Source organism: Melanerpes formicivorus, unplaced genomic scaffold, assembly GCF_026170545.1.
Source record: "Melanerpes formicivorus ecotype bairdi unplaced genomic scaffold, bMelFor1.0.p_v2 SCAF_13, whole genome shotgun sequence".
Classification (NCBI taxonomy): Eukaryota; Metazoa; Chordata; class Aves; order Piciformes; family Picidae; genus Melanerpes; species Melanerpes formicivorus.
In genome coordinates, this window is record NW_027142365.1 from 3,608,352 (window position 1) to 3,626,802 (window position 18,451).

The window sequence follows — 18,451 nt, forward strand, 5'->3', positions numbered from 1 at the left end:
GAAGATGGGTGCCCCTAGAACACGTTTAATTGCCTCTGGTTTAGACTCTTTAGAATGAGATGAATAATTTTCTGGAGTAGCATTTTTCTCTGCTAACTACAGAAGGAGACTAAGATGATAAATTCAGACATTGACAAGTTTAGATGCTCAGTTAGGGCAGGAAAGCTCTGCCTGAAACATCTTCACGTTGCTGAAGCATTTTGTATGTTTATATTCCAAACTCCACAGAATCATCCCCAGAAGATGCTGAGAAGCATGCTGAAATCCTTCAGCACGCAAGCCTCTTAATCAGAAGTAGTTCCACATCATTGTTGTTGTACAGAGTTGTGCCTAATGAGTGTCATCAGCAGAGGCCAAGGTGTAATACCTCTCATCATGAAGCAGATGTGTAAAACAAGCCGGTAGAATCAAGCTCTAAATGTGTTTTATTTTCCCTGCTGTCTAAAAGGGAAAGAGGCCTGGGTTATTGGAAAAACAAAACAAAAATATCCCAAGCACTTAAATATCTATCATGGCAACATTACTTGATACAATTTCTACTCCAGTTGTCTTTATGGAGTGTCAGGTGTCTTGGGCAATCGTTTATGTCTTAAAATCCTCAGCATGTAAAATGCTTTGTGCCTCTTGACAAAGTGGTTTCTTTGATGTAGACTATAGATGTCACTGGAAATTAAGCCAGATCTAAGACTTCAAACATAAAGGTTCCCCTCCTACATAAAGTCACCTGATTCACACTTTTAACCCCACATTGCCAAATACTTTGAATTTTTAGAGCCATCTCCTCAGAGGTGCTATAGTCTAAGAGAGAATCATTAAATCCTTTAGTCTAAATGTGTGGGCCTGTACATGTCTAAGTGGGACTTGTATTACTTGACTTGATTAATCTGAAAATTAGCAGCCTAGTTTAGGCTATAAACATCAGAGAGCCCTGGGTATTTGCAGTGAGTGATTCATCCTGTCCTCAGACAGGAGTCACCAATACATGAGATGAATCATGCCCTGAAAGTCCCTGTCTCTTTCTCCTGATGACAGAAGGAACACAGCTAAGATTAGCTAACATATTTCAGACAATTAAATTTAGAGCTAACAAGTCAGGGTTTCTATTTTCCCATCTGGAATCTTTAGGATACCAGGACTTTCATCCTCCAAAGATGATGTGAGGATTACACTGTGGGAGATTCACAGGACTGTCCTTTTGGAAGCCAGGGAGTGACTGTGCTCAGTAATATTGCTTCCACATTTCAGCTCTTGACAAGTTTAGATTTGCCTTGTCCTCAGTCACAGAGGAAACAGAAAAGAATCAGTGAAAGAGAACAGCACCTCTCCAGTGAAACTCATGCACTGCTTTATGCCATTTATGACTACCTAGAGATCAGTTACAGCACCTTGGTTCAGGCACCTTTACACACTGATAACTTTTCTGTCCTGCACCCACAGCTACTTGCCAACAGACACTTTGTGACCACATCTTGAGACTCAATGTGATGCATCTGTGGCAAAGCTGTGATTAACTATCACTTCTGAAGACCTTTTCTATTGACTCATAGCTAGCAGAATGTCCTGTGCCATCACCTAGCAATCTCTGGTTTAGGGAACCTCATGAATGATAACCAGTCAGACCTGCTCCTGGTGATGGCTATTTTGTATGAGGCTGGGAGATGTCCTTCTGGTTTGAGATTAATCCAATCCCTGTTGAAATCACAGAATGGAGAGGGGTAGAAGGGACCTCTGGAGATCACCTAGTCCAACCTGCCTGCTAATGCAGGGACATCTAGAACAAGTCCATTGTAAATATAGCATTGATTGTCTAAACTCAGGACTTCTGCCTTAATTACCTGTAACTCTGGTGAATTTGGTAGACTTAAAGCACAGCATCAAGAGATTAAATCTGAATTTTTAAGTCTGATGTTTTAAAATCAGACTCTGAAAGCAGTAATTAGAAATCTTAAGTGTTAACAATTCAATGTTTTAAGTTTTGGTGACTTTTGTTTTGATCATAGAAAGAACTGTAGATCATTTGGCTTTCAGATTGTGTCTGCTTGGAGTTCAGGCACGTTCTCTGGGATATGGTGGGGGGAGGTCCATGTGGAATGCCAAGTGCCTGTGTGAGCAACGATGCAGGCGAGGAGGATGGAAAACAATACAATCCTTCATTTGCAGAACTGCATGTCCTGATATGGCTCCAGTGGGAATTAGTGGGAAAGTCACAGTCTCATTATGGAAGATAATGGTGTGATGTTCCCTGTGTGTTTCTTTATTTAGAGGCATTTTCTTCTTCAGGATGTGCCAGAGATTGGGATGGTCTAACGTGCTGGCCCAGAGCTGCTTTTGGGGAGGTGGTTAAAGTTCCCTGTCCAAGATTTTTTGAAGAAATCATCAATATCCATGGCAAGATGGCTTTTTTTCCTATTTTTAAGGTTTTTTTATATATATATATATTTCTTATAGTTATAAGATTCAGTAACTTGTTTAATTTAACAGTTCACAACATAAATGTATATCAGTTAGCACACAGCAAGTATTCAGATGCACATTGTCCTGGTTTGAGGCCAGACAGATCCTCTCTTGCCCCTGAAAGGGGCAAAAGAATGACACTCACACAAATGGATTGCAAAGCAGTGGGGAGTTTAAATGGAAAAGCAATTAAGTGTTGTACAGAAGCTACAAAGTGTAGTGACAAAGAATCCCAAAGCGTAGAGAGTCTCTTACAGCACACCCAAAGGCCCCCAGCACTTCCCTTCTTTCCACCTGAGGGTGTACCCAAAACCCCCAGGGCTCTTTCTTCCCCCCTCCCTGCTAGGCAAGTCCCAGACTGGCCAGGTCTGAGATTGCTCCCCCTGTCTCCCTTTCTCCTCCTGGCATTAGGCACAGCCAGGCCTAAGAGGCCTTGAGATACTCCCCCAGCATTACCTGACAGGGAGCATCTCCCACGGGAGCAGAGAGGGGAGAAAGAGAAAGGCTTTGCAGATGGATCTATGGGATGCAGGATTTATGGGTAGAAATTAGCTGTTTCCTGTGTACACCTGTTGGGTTGGACACTCTGGACACTGGAGGTGTAACTTACGTGGCAGTCTAGCAAGCACCCAGCCTAAACTGCCACACGCATCTTGGTTTATAGCCTAAATAATTGCTGTGTGTTGTAAGTTAGTGTTGTGAAGCAGGACAATGAGCAAGTTACTGAAGCTTATATCTATTAGCACTTGTGCTATGCTGTGCTGAATCATCTGGTCTCTTCAGTCTCAAGGTGTGGCCTAACCAGTGCTGGGTACAGGGGGACAATGACTTCCCTATGCCTGCTGGCCACACTATTCTTGATGCAGGCCAGGATGCCATTGGCCTTCTTGGTCACCTGGGCACACTGCTGGCTCTTGTTCAGCTGCTGTCAACCAGTACCCCCAGGTCCTTTTCTGCCTGGCTGCTCTCCAGCCACTCCAACTCCAGCCTGTAGCACTGTATGGGGTTGTTGTGGCCAAAGTGCAGCACCTGGCACTTGGACTTGTTGAATGCCATCATGTTGGACCCTGCCCATCTGTCCAGCCAGTCAAGGTCCCTCTGGAGAGTCCTGCTACCCTCTAACAGATCAACACCTGCTCCCAGCTTGGTGTTATCTGCAAACTTACTGATCACACTCACCATCAAGTTCAAAAATGTTATCTAAGTTCAAAGCAAGATCAGGTGGCTTGCCTGGCTTGTTGTCCGCAGCATAAATTGTGTTTAATGCATGATTTGTTTTCTTCTATGTAAGGACTGAATTTGAAGACTGAATGTACTGGATGAAATGGAGAGATTCCACTGCACCTTGACATTTTCAAATGATAGATATGTAGAATATGGCAGGGGGGTTGGAACTAGGTGATCCTTGAGGTCCCTTCTAACCCTAACAATTCTATGATTCTATAATATCATAACTCTATAGCTAGTATTGCTAACTGTGACTAGACCTGGAAGTGCCCAAATTAAGAACCATGTAAGAATAAATAGTGGGTTTATTTTTCCTCACCAACATCCTTCTTCCCCGCTTCATTCTGATGTATTTTACCATTAAAGGCTTCCTTCTGAGAAACTGCACAGAGGAGGAATATTGGTCAGAACCATTCCCACCATACTCTGTTGCCTGTGGATTTGATGAAAGTTCCAGCAAAGGGCCTGAGGATCAGGTAAGCTTATTATTTCCTTCCCATAGACCTCTCTAGAGTACTGTCTTCTGAATGTTCTGGGTAGTTGGATGCTCTCACACATATGATCCCTGTCAGACTCCAGTAATCACCCATGTGGAGCTCAACAATATTCAGTGTATTTAGAGCCTGGATTACAAATTAGGTTTAATATATAGGAAAGGTGTAGTAGGTGGTACTTTCCTCTCCATCTAATTGTCTCCTCCTGGTGTTAATGAGCAGACTCGTGATTAGTTCACTTGTCCTATCTAATAAAGCCTTTGGTTCTCTGGCAGATGCAACCTGAATACTCAGCATACAGCCACCTCCTAAGGAAACCCTACCAACCTGTCCATAACTTCATAGCAATGTACATCTTTAAGAGGGAACTCCCAGATGCCATTGAGTATCTCCACACTTAGGTGTTCAGTGGAGTAGGAAGTGAACCTCTGTTGTTCCTAGCTGATGATTGCCATTGGTACTCAGTTATGCTCCAGCAGCACTTCTTTTCCATTCACATCTCCATATGATTTAAATTTCATGTTCCTTATCTTATTTGGACCCAAGTTAGGAATGGCACGCACTGGTGGTAGTGCCTCAGTGGTGAATTTTGCCACGTAGCTAAAGGGTTTTGATTAACAAAGATTTGCTTTTTCCTCTGATTTGGAGTTCTTTTCTCTGTTAAATGGGACAGTTCCATCAAGAGAGTGTGGATGTGCTCCCATCCCCTCATCTCCACTCTGTATTGGACAAGGCTCATGCATCTTGTCCAAATGCAGGATAGGATACTTAGAAACATGATTTGTTTAGGGAGCTACTTGAAATTGCTAATCAGTTGTTTCAACCCAGAGCTGCTGCCTTTTGGATAAACTGAGTTTGGATCCATTAGGGAACAGTGTCCACTGCGTTTGCAGAGAGGAAATTCCCCTGGATTCAGAGAATTTAGGGATTTTAAATAATTAGGTAATTTTGTAGTGAATCAGCATAAAATTTGCCTGTATAAAGCAATATAAGCAGGCTTCATTTTTTTTTTTCTTAGGACATAGGATGGTTAAATGCAAAGCAAACAAATGAACTAGAAAGGATTTTTAATATTACAGTATCTGGAAGCTGAATGAACTGTTTGCCCATCAGATTAAAGACTCTGAGGTTTTTCTCTTGGCTTTCATAGAATCATAGAATTGTTAGGGTTGGAAGGGACCTCAGGCATCATCTAGTTCCAATCCCCCTATATCACACTACATCAGGTTGCACAGAGTCACATTCAGCCTGGCCTTCAAAACCCCCAGGGATGAGGCTTCTGCCACCTCCCTGGGCAACCTGTTACAGTGTCTCACCACCCTCATGGGGAAGAACTTCTTCCTACATCCAATCTGAATCTCCCTATTTCCCCACTTTTTTCCCATCCCCCCCAGTCTTACCACTCCCTAACATCCTGAGAAGTCCCTCCCCAGCTTTCTTGTAGCTCCCCTTCAGATACTGGAAGGCCACAAGAAGGTCTCCTTGGAGCCTTCTCTTCTCCAGGCTGAACAGCCCCAACTCCCTCTGTCTGCCCTCATAGGAGAGCTGCTCCAGCCAACTGTTCGTCCTCATGGCCCTTCTCTGGACACATTCCAACATGTCCAGATTCTTCCTGTATTAGAGCCTCCAGAACTGGACACACTGGTGTGGTCTCACCAGAGAGGAGTAGTGGGGGAGAATCACCTCCCTCAACCTGCTGGCAATGCTTTAACTTTCTTACCTCCACAACACAATGTGACTGTCTCACAGTGTTTCAGTTTCCTCACCTGCAAAATGTGAGTTTTATTTCTTCCATGGCAACATCTCTTTATGAAAACCAATATTGATCAAATGTGGTTCAGGTATAATCGAGGGATTCACAAAACTCTCATCAGGAGACTTCAGTGCCTTGGAATCTTTGGGTACCTATGGGAGAAAATGTAATGACTTAACCAAGTTAACATTTTCCTGTTGAGCATGCTCTGTGGGGTCAATATTGCAGATGAGCTTTTGTGCTGCAAAAGCTGCCTCATGTACAGGGTTAAGGAAGATTCAACAGAAAAAGAAAGGTGATTTAGTGATGGAGAGTAAGACCTGGAGCACACAGAGCAGCACAAAGGTGATGGGACTTGACTAGGCATGGAAAATGTGAAATAAGCACACCAGCATGCATGCTGCATAACCACCAGCATTGCTCTGTGTTCTCTTTTTCTCATAGAAATCATATTATTCTGCATTTTGGCGTGTCTACACTGCTGGCTATGCAGCATCAGTGGCTTCACTCATTACCGCTCTAATTGTCTTTGCTGCCTTCAGGTAAAAACCCAATGGTATCTTTTTCAGGATGTCTTAAGAACAGATTCACTCTAATTCCTCTCAAACTCTGTGGTTTTGTTCTAACGTTTTCAAATCTTCCTCAGACATAACACTGTTGGTGGCAATGAGTCCTTCTCTATTTGTGTTGGAGCATAAAACAGTAAAAAAAAGTAGAAAAGGAAAGAAAAGAGGCAGTTAGAGCAGTAAAGCTGTCTGGGCAGTCTGTCTTGGCCTCTTTAATTCCACTTGATTACAGTGAAAATGCTCCAACCTCTTATCACTATTAACATAAAATAGTTATTTGGAATACAAAATAACTCTACTTTTCCAGTGCCTAGCAGGACATGCTCTGCAGAAACTGAGTGTCTCATGCCCCTGACCCAGCAGTAATTCTAAACTGTCCATTCCCTCTGTGAAAGACCATTGCTTCCATAATGGGGAGCTATAGAAAGAGATGTAAAGAAATTTACATGTCCTGCTTGATGATGTTGGGTATTAGGAAATGGATCCTGGCTTTAATTGGTTCCACTGCACTTGGAGAAAAGCTGTAAGCTTACCCTGCAGACAGGAGTGCAGCGCACTCAGAGGACACAGTCTCAAGCTGAGCCACGGGAAGTTTAGGCTGGAGGTGAGGAGAAAGTTCTTCACAGAGAGAGTTATTAACCGTTGGAATGGGCTGCCCAGGGAGGTGGTGGAGTCACCATCCCTGGAGGTGTTCAAGAGGGGACTGGACGTGGCACTTGGCACCATGGTTTAGTAGGCATGAGGTGTTGGGTGACAGGTTGGACTTGATGATCATTGAGGTCTCTTCCAACCTTATTGATTCTATGACCACAGAAGCAGCTTCCTAGCTGGAATGGATTGACAATCTCAAAGGTCATCTCATGTAGAGAGAGAGAGACAGGAACAAGAGGCTGATCTCTCTAAACCTTGCAAGAGATTCCATTAGCTCAAGGTAAAACTGTGGACAGGGCAATCTAGGAAAATAGAATCACTTAGGGTGGAAAAGAGCTTTAAATCATCAAGTCCACCACTAAAACATGTCCCTCAGCACCACATCTACACAGCTTTTATGTCCCTCTGTGGATGGCTATTCCACCACTCCCCTAGGCAGCCTGTTCCAGGGTTTGACAACCCTTTCAGTGAAGATTTTTTTTCTAATGTCCAGCCTAAACCTCCTCTGGTGCAACTTGAGGCTGGTTCCTCTTGTGCTGTTGCCCGTTACCTGGGATAGGAGACCAATGCCATCTCACTACAACTTCTTATCAGAGACTCGTAGAGTCTCCCCTGAGCCTCCTTTGCTCCAGGCTAAACCACCCCCAGATCCCTCAGCCACTCTACAGAAGAGTAATGCAGTCTAGTGTAGGGAAAATTCTTCTCTGGAAGCCATCCCTCAATATGTGACTAACACCCATTCAGTATCCTGTTCTTCTCTGGCCAGAAAAGGACTGAAAATCCTGTTACAGGCTTCAACAAAAAACCTGCTATTTAGAATAATTAAAAGCTATTATAGAGCCCAAGAGTCCCAGAGTTATTCACTGCTTCTGGTAACTCTTTTAAAGGTGTGGTGATTCAAGGACAATTATACTACCACTTTTATTACCTTAAACAGACAATAACTGCTCAGCTCCCTTGTGTCTAGCTCCCTCTCAGATAGTGACAAATGATTTACTTGCTCTGGAAGGAGTTTGGAGTCACCCTCTATTCCTGCCTGACTTTTGCTGAGACCATGAGAAATTTCTCCTGAGGAACAATTTTTCTTTTCTCTTTCCATGTCAGAAAGTTCCACTGCACACGGAATTACATCCATATGCACCTGTTTGTCTCCTTTATCCTGAGAGCAATTGCTGTTTTCACCAAAGATGCTGTTTTGTTTGCAGATGAAAATATGGACCACTGCCTAATGTCAACGGTACTAAACTTCCTGTCTCTCTTCTCTCTTATAGACTGAACAGTTAATTCTTTACCTGAAGAGACAATGGGTGTCCCTTAATCTCATTTCTCTTCAGTTTGCCATAGCTTTAATCTTAAAACAATACCACACAAACCCAAATACCAAACACTATGGCTCCATGCAGCTTTGATATTTAAGGTACAGGTCTGTTGATTCTATAGACATTTCTATTAGTAATGAATTTCACCTGTAAGAGAGAGTCCATTTTCCACTGTCCTAAAAAAAACTGCAATAAAGTCAGTTTAAACAATGGAGGCCCAAACCTGCTGAAAGCTTGTGATAGTTTCTTCATTCTTATATGGTGACCTCGAATGTTGTCTATATTTGTAGAGAAACCACACAGAATGAAGAGCAGATCTAATTGTTGTTTTTCCTTCCTCTTCATTTCCAGGTTGCTTGTAAGGCTGCTGTGGCATTCTTCCAGTTCAGTATTTTAGCAAACTTCTTCTGGCTTCTTATAGAGGGGATATACCTGCAAACACTGCTTTTGCTGACCTTTGTCTCAGACAAGCAGTATGTATGGTGGTTCATATTTACCGGCTGGGGTTAGTACTCCTTTTCCCTTTGTACTCTTTAGCATTTCCATTTACCTTCAGACCTGAACAAAACACTTGTTCTGAGAATGAAAGGTGCCACTTTTCTGTTGCAAACTGCCCCTTCATCCAGCACTACTACATCAGAACCATGCCGTTATTCTGTCTTTATCTGTATCTTGTTAGATATTTAACCATCCAAGACTTTGGAGGAGAGTATAGGGTGGATTACTAGAAGCAGAAGCACTGGGATGCAGCTATTTGAAAGACTGCAGCACTCACCTTTATGACTGAAATTAAATTCATTCAGCAAAAGTAATTGAAAAGTTAGCCATCTAATCCAAACTATCTCTCCAGGTTTCTCCTGCAGACAGTAGAGAGAGGTGAGAGGTATGTATGCTGCAGTGGGGATTAATCTGGTCCTCAAGAAGATGAATATCGTGACTGGGTAGCAGCCCGGAAACATGTTACCTTTCTTCAGTGACTGAAGAAGTGGGGTGACTAACTTTAAGTTGATGCCTTGCTTTTAGTAAGGAGAATTAGATAAATTAATCCTAAAACATATGAGGACAGAATCAAACAAGTCAGGGTTTGGGGTTTTGTTGTTGGGGTTTGCTTTGTCTTTTTCTGAGGTCTTCTGGCTTTAAGGAATCTTTCAATATTGCACTGGTTAAAATTATCTCTGATTATCAGAACATGTGCATGTCAGACACAAACATTCTTTCACAGCTGAGAATTGTTTATTGTGGCTTGCAGATATTTGTTGTGTGGAATCTCAATCTGTTATCCTTTGAGCTTTTAAACTCCAGTTAAAGCTCAAACCGACACATTCGCGTACCTCAGCTTGTCTGCTCTAAAGTAGAGGCAGCCAAACTGAGTGGTTACAGTGACTTCTTTTGACTTAGGAGTGAATTCTGAATTCCCTTTCATCTTCAGAGTCTCTGCCTTTTTAAAAAGTGTAACTACATTTGAAAAGTCTGAATTTTCTAGAAGGGCTCTTGGTTTGGAGCTATTCCAATTAGATTGCCTGAAACCAGACACTTGCGCCTCGATTAATCACGGCTAACTTGAGATAATAAAGGCAACATCTCAATAATGTAGTAATCCTCATCTCCTTTTATAATCAACAGAAAGTGAGAGAAATCTCAGGGGTACCTCAGATGATATGGATGTAAATATTGCCCTTTGTTAATTAAAAAAGACAACTTGAGCTGAATATAGCCTCGGTTTAAACGCTTTAAGCAAAGGTCAGAAATCAGGAAGGAAACTTCTGGGCCTTTCCTACAGATCTCAAGGGATGTTTAGAAAGAGATCACCTATGTTTCAATAGATTTATCAGTGAAAATATCACCTGCTTCAGATTAGAGTCCTTTTTGTGGCAGCTTGAAAATCAGTTAGTCTTTGGAAAAGCAATTGCACAGAAGAAGAGCAAACACAATTGCTAATTTATAAGCCTGCTTAAAAAGAAAAGAAAAACAGGGGAAAAACAAGGAAATAACTTTTGGCCATAAGAGTAGAATTATAAGCAGTCATATAGCAAGTCTAGAAATCACCGATTCCTGGATTTGCCTGAATTGTCTTGGAATGCTCAGAAACTGATAGATCTAGGGGGACTGGTAGGAGCTCCTCAGGATAAGCATGAACTCATCACAGAATCACCAAGGTTGGAAGAGACCTCAAAGATCATCAAGTCCAACCTGTCAACACAGACCTCATGACTAAACCATGGCACCAAGTGCCACATCCAATCCCCTCTTGAACACCTCCAGGGATGGTGACTCCACCATCTCCCTGGGCAACACATTCCAAAGGCGAACAACTCTTCCAGTGAGTGTAAAATGAGCTGTATGCTGGCCAGATAAAAAAGCTCTAGCTAAATAAGTGCAAGTGCTTGTAATTCATAGCCAAACCTTCCAGTAGTTCTTCCCTACTATTTTTTAGAACATAGTTTCAAAACATTCCCTATTTTCCTTTGTTTTGATTTTATTCTCCTGTCATTTTTTCATTCAATTTATTTTTCCTGGGTTCCTTTTTGTTCCTTTTTGTTCCAAGTTCTTTCACAAAGTTTTGTTTTGTTTTCTTTTTTTATTTCATTTAAATTATCTGACCAATTTGACCTCCAATGTACATCCAGTCTGCTACACTGTGAACCTTCTTGGAACAAAGCTTCCATGGGACACAGTAGAATAAAATAGAATTAACCAGGTTGGAAAAGACCTTGAGATCACCAAGTCCAACCTGTCACCCACCACCACCTAATCAACTAAACCATGGCACCAAGCACCCCATCCAGTCTCTTCCTAAACACCTCCCGTGATGGTGACTCCACCACCTCCCTGGGCAGCACATTCCAATGGCCAATCTCTCTTTCTCGGAAGAACTTCTTCCTAACATTCAGCCTAAACCTCCCCTGGCACAGCTTGAGACTATGTCCTCAAGACAGCTGTATTGTGTTCTCTGTGTTGATTTGTCCAGGAGCTCCCACTGCTGTGATGCTTACTTGGGTCCTCACAAGAATCCATCAACAAAATACTGGGTAAGTTAGAGCTTGGAAAAAGGAACCCAGAAGCATGCTGGTTTGTGTTGTGTTTTGATTTTATGGTGGGGAAAAAGAGAAAAAGGAAAAAAAGAACAGTACAGAGCCCATAAAATCAACAGAAGACTTGTTCCAAATTTGTGCCTCCGGTCTTTACACTCTATATGCAAATAAGAAAACAGTTTTAAGTCTGAATTTGATGTGTAATGGAGTAATAAACCTGGAAATGTTATAGCAAACATTGAAATGTCATTGAGTTTCCTAATGCCCAGCCCTTGAAATAATTATGTCTTAAGAAAATCACTGCTTCTGTACAAAATCAGCCACAAAGTGCTGACCCTAATCCCTTCAAACAGATACCTCCCAAAACCCAGATTGTGTCCTTAGAGGTAGTTTCTTTCGTAGATTTGTAGAATACCAGGTTGGAAGGGACCTCAAGGATCATCTAGTCCCGTCTCTCAGGGTAAGAATATAGTTTAGATGAGATGTCCCAGCAACCTGTCAAAACCTCATGACCTCAAAGTCAGTGTATTTGTGAATGAACAGAGCCTTAGTCACTGATTTACACTCCGTAGAACAGTCACTTTTTCACAGCAAAGCAGGAAATAAGCCTGAAAACACAGATGTTCACTTCTTGCTTTGATTCTTCAACTCTTGCCTCTTACTGAATAAGCTTCCTTTATATTGGGCTGCACAGAACATTTTTTGGTGGTATCAGGGTACCAGTACCAGCAGGGGCCTTTAAACAGTGATTTCAAACTTGGTGTGCATCGCTTTCCTGCTCTGTGACAGGAATACATTCATGTGTTGTGGAAAGCTCATGCAAAAAAGGTAAAATAACTGGGTCTGTTTGCTGTTTCAGATGTTGGGATGATGATGAAAATGGAGTGGTGTTATGGATCATCAAAGGTCCCATCCTGCTAACTGTATTAGTATGTTTTTCTTCATACTGTCTTGAGTATCCTTCAAAATGTGAAAGCTGTGTTAGCGTCTCTTGTCAGTAAGCTGGGACAAAAAGAATGGCACATGCTGTGCTATGGAACTTCAAAGAGCTGGAAATTACTGTGGGTTTATTGTTGATTTTGTTGAGGTTGTTAGAATCATAGAATCAATAAGGTTGGAAAAGACCTCAGAGATCATCAAGTCCAATCTGTCACCCAACGCCTCATGACAACTAAACCATGGCTTCAAGTGCCATGTCCAATCCTTTTTTGAACACCTCCAGGGACGGTGACTCCACCACCTCCCTGGGCAACACATTCCAATGGCAAATTATTTTCTCTGTGAAGAACTTTCTCCTCACCTCAAGCCTAAACTTCCCCTGGCACAGCTTGAGACTGTGTCCTCTTCTTCTGATGCTGGTTGCCTGGGTGAAGAGACCAGCCCCCTCCTGTCTACAACCTCCCATCAGGTAGTTGTAGAGAGCAAGAAGGTCTCCCCTGAGCCTCCTCTTCTCCAGGCTAAGCAACCCCAGCTCCCTCAGCCTCTCCTTGCAGCGCTTGTGTTCAAGGCCTCTCCCCAGCTTTGTTGTCCTTCTCTTGACACGTTCAAGAGTCTCAATGTCCTTCTTAAATTGAGTGGCCCAGAACTGGACACAGTACTCAAGCTGTGGCCTAACCAATGCTGAGTACAGGGGCACAATGACCTCCCTGCTCCTGCTGGCCACACTGTTCCTGATGCAGATTTTTATCTCCTTATTTTTTTCCAGATTAACTTCATTATATTTATGAATGTGATCAGAATCCTAGTCCATAAATTGAAGACTCAAGACGGAGGAGGGAGCCATTCAAGCCACTTTGTGTAAGTATTTCTGGGTCTTTTGATGCAGCTCAGCTGTTCCAAGCTGCTATAAGAAATGTTTTATGGGCAGGAGCTGAAAGTGTTCCACTCCTTACTAACAGAAAGAGAAATTCCCAGAAGAAATAGCAATGTAAACTTTGCTTTTCATCCAAAATGTCACATTTTGTCGTTCTTGTTGTGTTTGCTTTTCTTCAAGGGAAGAAGGGTGGGGTGAACGTATTTGAAACAATGAGAAAAGTAGACTATAAAATATTGCAATGACTCAGTTTGAAACTGCAAATGCTAAATTTCAGATAATGCCTCACCACTGCTTAAACAGCTGAATCAACTCTGAGGGGCAGTGATGATTAGCTCTCCATCAATAGTTTTTGAAGTTGAGACACTTCTTTGGGGGATACCTATGTGAGACTGAGATTAGTCTTAGGAGAGTAGATCACAATAGCTAGTTTGGAGTCCCTGGTTTTGCATATACAGAAGGCAGGAGAATAGCTAGTAGTTTAATAGCTGGTCCAGAAGAATCACATGCTGATTTCTTCATCTTAGTACACCAGATATTGACAGTGGGAGTAGCAGAAAGTGATCTTTCCCTTAACCTCCTTGGGTACAGTTATCTCCGTTTTTGCCAGCACCAGAACAAGAGGACACAGTCTCAAGCTGTACCAGGGGAGGTTTAGGCTGGAAGTTAGGAAGAAATTCTTCCCAGAAAGAGAGATTGGCCATTAGAATATGCTGCCCAGGGAGGTGGTGGAGTCTCCATCATTGGAGGTGTTTAGGAAGAGACTGGATGGGGCACTTGGTGCCATGGTTTAGTTGATTAGATGGTGTTGGGTGATAGGTTGGATTCAATGATCTCGAAGTTCTTTTCCCACCTGGTCTATCCTATCCTATCCTATCCTAGTCCTCTGTACAAAACATTGTTTCAACGTGGCTATCACTAATTCTGTATTTCTAACAGGGCATTGTTCTCTAATTCTTGCTTTGCCAGGAGACTTGCTAAATCCACATTACTCTTAATCCCCCTCTTTGGAGTGCACTATGTTGTATTTGCATTCTTCCCGGAAAGCACTGGTCTGGAAGCTCGCCTTTACATTGAGCTGGGCTTGGGATCCTTTCAGGTAAGCTGGACAAAACATTTATCACTCCTAAGGGGTTTGGTCTGGAGCACCACACTCTCAGGAGTTTTATATTTTAGGTTGGTTTGTAGAGTAGGTGTTAATAACACATCTGGATTCAACACACACATCCCATCTTACTCCTTTACAAGCTCTTTCAGTTGTTCCTTCCCTTATCTTATTATTTGAAATCTCACACTACTCTTGAGTTCTGACTCAGACCTCATATTCACAGTCACAACAAAGATTGCAGTTTCTACCTTTATTGAATAACAATGACAGAGTGCCATGAAGATCAGTCTGTGCATTAAGGTAAACTGATGGAAACTAATTACACATGTAACAAAGGTGATGACAAGAAGAATGAAAAAAGGATAGGATATACCAACCTGTTCTGCCCTTACTGTTAAGCAGCAGTGAATCCATCAAGTTAAGAACTTCTTTGTTCCTTCTATTTTGGCATACATTTGTTAAGAACAATTCCTTGGCTTTGGGAGAGCCAGAGTCTGGGTATGGTGCACTTTGTAACAAATAGCTGAGACCTTTTTCCTGCCCCTTTTCCCCTGTACTCCACAAGGCCTTGTCCACATTGATGTGTTGAATATGATGCTGCTTCCAATGCTTGCTTCTCAACCACAGCTAGAGTCTGCTTGGGAAAACACTTGCTAGCCCAAGCCAAGGCTCTCTTGTGGACCATGTTGACATTTTAACAGCATGGAGAAGCAAAGACCAGGCTTCAGGGCTGTGCCTGGTTCAGTTCACTAGTACAGATGTAGTCTAGCACTACCCAGTGTTTGCCTGTCTTAGCATAGGCTGTGAGATTACCTGGCTCCTGGTTCACTGCTGTTTCTCCAGATAATGCCTGACTAATTTTGGGTGAATATGATCCCAAGACCTGTCCCAATAGGTTGCTGGGTGAACACAGCCACCCTCTTGTGAGTGAAAGAAGATAGTTTAGCAGTAAAAAGCTAGTCCTCACCCAGTTTATTCACTATCACAAATATAGACTACCTTATCCTGTGGACTACTGAGGTGCTTTAGGTCTGGAGCACAAGCCCTATGAGGGGAGGCTGAGGATTGCTGGGGTTGCTTAGCCTGGAGAAAAGGAGGCTGAGAGGAGACCTTATTGCTCTCTACAACTACCTGAAGGGAGGTTGTAGCCAGGTGGGGGGGTTGGTCTTTTCTCCCAGGCAACCAGCACCAGAACAAGAGGACACAGTCTCAAGCTGCACCAGGGGAGGTTTAGGCTGGATGTTAGAAAGAAATTCTTCACAGAAAGAGTGATTTGGAATATGCTGCCCAGGGAGGTGGTGGAGTCACCATAACTGGAGGGGAGGTGTTTAGGAAGAGCCTGAATGGGGTGCTTGGTGCCATGGTTTAGCTGATTAGGTGTTGTTGGGTGATAGGTTGGACTTGATGATCTCAAAGGTCTTTTCCAACCTGGTTAATTCTATATTCTATATTGTACTTGTTTGTAGGATACAGTAAAAAGTCCTTAGTGTCTCCATACAAGGACAGAAGTATAGGTATAACATTGCCAGTCCATTGAGAAATGGTGGGTTGGATTGGTTGATGGATTGGATGCAATGATCTTGAAGGTCTCTTCCAACCTGGTTTATTCTCTTCTAAATGTAATCCTACCATGAAACCCCAATAAATAGTGCCATATCTCCTCAATTCTAATGGAACAATGGAAAATATTTTTTCTTTTTCTGTATTAGTCAATTTTTTAACCAAAATCCAATGTCTTTCTCTGATTCTCTGCTTTCAATCCTGATGGTTATGTTGTTTGTTTTTTCCTCTTCCTTTCTTCCCTGTCTTAGGGTTTTGTTGTAGCTCTTCTATACTGCTTCTCAAATGCAGAGGTGAGTAGCTAGCATACAAGATTATCAAAACCTATTGAACTGAAGGACATCTCTTGGTTTTCATTTTATTTTTTCCTATTGCCAGAGCAGATCTGTGCTTTCATCTGCTTCTGAAAGCATGAAATACCCAAGTCTTTTTTGTCTCCCTTGGTACCTTTGTTGACTTTATTTGTATTCATGCAGTTCTGCCAGAAGGACACAAAATAAGCTTTGAAACAGTGACCCTTTAGAAATGATTGGTGACTTTCCTGGCAGGGGAATTTTTTTCTGCTTTATGGCTGATAGTTACCATGATGAACTCTCAATGGAAAGCTTGTTACATTCCTTCCTTTCTTTAGGTTTAGTTTCTACTGGGGAGTTTCTACCTTCCTTTTTCTAGCTCCTCCTCCTCCTTTTCCTCCTGAATGTCTACAGTGGTAGCAGGAAACAGAAGGCAATTAATCCACAACAGAATGTGGATTCACATGCGCTCATGTGAATGGTGGCAAGGACTGTGCACCTTCTTGCACTCCTTCTAACACAGCTTTCAGCTGCCATATGTAGGGCAACAGAAACTGTCAGCACCCTCTCCCCTCACCCAAGACCCAGCAGTATCAATAACAGGTTATGGAGCTCCAAGGTTGTTCAACCTGCTTGTTAGGTGTGTCAGACAGCAAAAATACCAGTTTTGCCTTTGCTTTTGAGATCCCCTGACACCTCTCTCAAATGCAATATGTATTCATGTCAGTTCAGTATCTTTCAAAATCAGCAAGGAATCTTTAGGAAAGATCTCAGTCTAGGTGCACTAAAAGCCTGGAGAAGGGTCCTAATTGTACAAAGCAGGTCCCAGCAAGGAGACACAGAAGGTTGAGTGCAAGGCAAAAGCAGGAATTATACAAAGAGGCAGAAATTTGAATGAAGCAGACCTACAATAACAAACTAAGAAACCAGCCAAAAGCCTCCCTGTCATCCTCTGAATTTTGGAAATGAAGTCTGCTTATTTGCAAAACTCCACAGGGACATAGCTTAAGTCCTAACAATGTGTTGAGGCTTAACCCTGATTGATTTGGGTGCTTTTGGGCATTTAAAAAGTCACTCAGATATTCTGGCATATTTTACCTTCAATGTCAACTAAGTTTGAATGTTCTGATTCTTTGGGGTTTGGTATTTGGTTGGTTGGTTAGTTGTGTTAATTCCTTTTCTGTAGGTTCAGAGTGAGCTGAAGAAACAGCTGTGCAGATGGCAGCATCGAGAATACCTGACCTTCATACACAAACACAGGGCTTTGTCCAGAGAAAACAGCCCAGTCAACTATGTCACCCAGTTGTCATTGCTTGAAAAAATCAGCCCAACAAGGAAAACCTCTGTGTACCAGAATGGTGTCACTTCTGTCTGAACTTTTCTCCAAGGAGGAGTTGCTGTGACATTGTAACATACTACCTGGGAGATGGCCAGCTTGGATCCTTCACAGTCTCCTGTAGCATCAAGAGCCTTCTGTGAATTTGTTGTTCTGAATGTGAGCTGCTTTCCCACCCTGGTACAGATCACTATTTCAATCCTAGTTCTCTCTTCCCTTAAGCATATAAAGTCCACTTCTTTTGTTATGCAGGTTAGCATCCCCCAAAAACCTGGACAACCCCTGCCAGGCCCATCATGATGGTTACATCTTTGATGCTCTTTCCCAAAATGTCTTACCTTCAAAAGCACTGCTTCATTTGAAATAGTGATGTGGTGGCAAAGGTTTGCTATAATGATTAGTGAAGTTTTACCAGCTTTGAGTCAACTTCAGCCAACTTCCATTGGCAATTATACCAAGAAACCTACCTATGGAGCAACAACATCCTTTAAAAGGAATCTCAAAGTGTTTCAGGAGTGACACAAGGACAAAGAACCACAGAACAGTAGGAGTTGGCAGGGGCCTGTGAACATCTAGTCCAATGCCCAAGCTGAAGCAAGGTCACCCAGAGCAGATTGCCCAGGATCATGATGTCCAGACAGAATCTTTCCAGTGAAGGAGAAGGCACAGGCTCTCTGGGCAGGCTGTTCCAGTGCTCCCTCACCCTCAAGGTAAAGTAGTTTTTCCTTAAGCTCAGGTGAAACCTCCTGTGTTCTTGTTGGTACTTGTGGAAATGCATATCATCTGCTTGCTGGCGTTGTCTTCCATGGCAGTCTAAGAGACAGATTATAGCAGGCCAGAGGAAC

General features: G+C 42.5%; 1 protein-coding gene across 1 annotated transcript in view; it reads left to right on the plus strand.

The window, feature by feature from the left end:
- LOC137444837 (vasoactive intestinal polypeptide receptor 1-like) overlaps positions 1–18,235 on the plus strand; it is a 30,143-nt gene extending 11,908 nt beyond the window's left edge. The window contains exons 3-13 of the mRNA XM_068145906.1: positions 2,281–2,388; positions 4,048–4,157; positions 6,373–6,470; positions 8,250–8,382; positions 8,816–8,969; positions 11,433–11,493; positions 12,356–12,425; positions 13,202–13,293; positions 14,279–14,408; positions 16,229–16,270; positions 17,457–18,235. Coding sequence (XP_068002007.1) covers positions 2,281–2,388; positions 4,048–4,157; positions 6,373–6,470; positions 8,250–8,382; positions 8,816–8,969; positions 11,433–11,493; positions 12,356–12,425; positions 13,202–13,293; positions 14,279–14,408; positions 16,229–16,270; positions 17,457–17,645 — 1,187 coding nt within the window. The 3' untranslated portion in view covers positions 17,646–18,235. The remainder of the gene's footprint in view (positions 1–2,280; positions 2,389–4,047; positions 4,158–6,372; positions 6,471–8,249; positions 8,383–8,815; positions 8,970–11,432; positions 11,494–12,355; positions 12,426–13,201; positions 13,294–14,278; positions 14,409–16,228; positions 16,271–17,456) is intronic.
- The last annotated feature ends 216 nt before the right edge of the window (positions 18,236–18,451 follow it).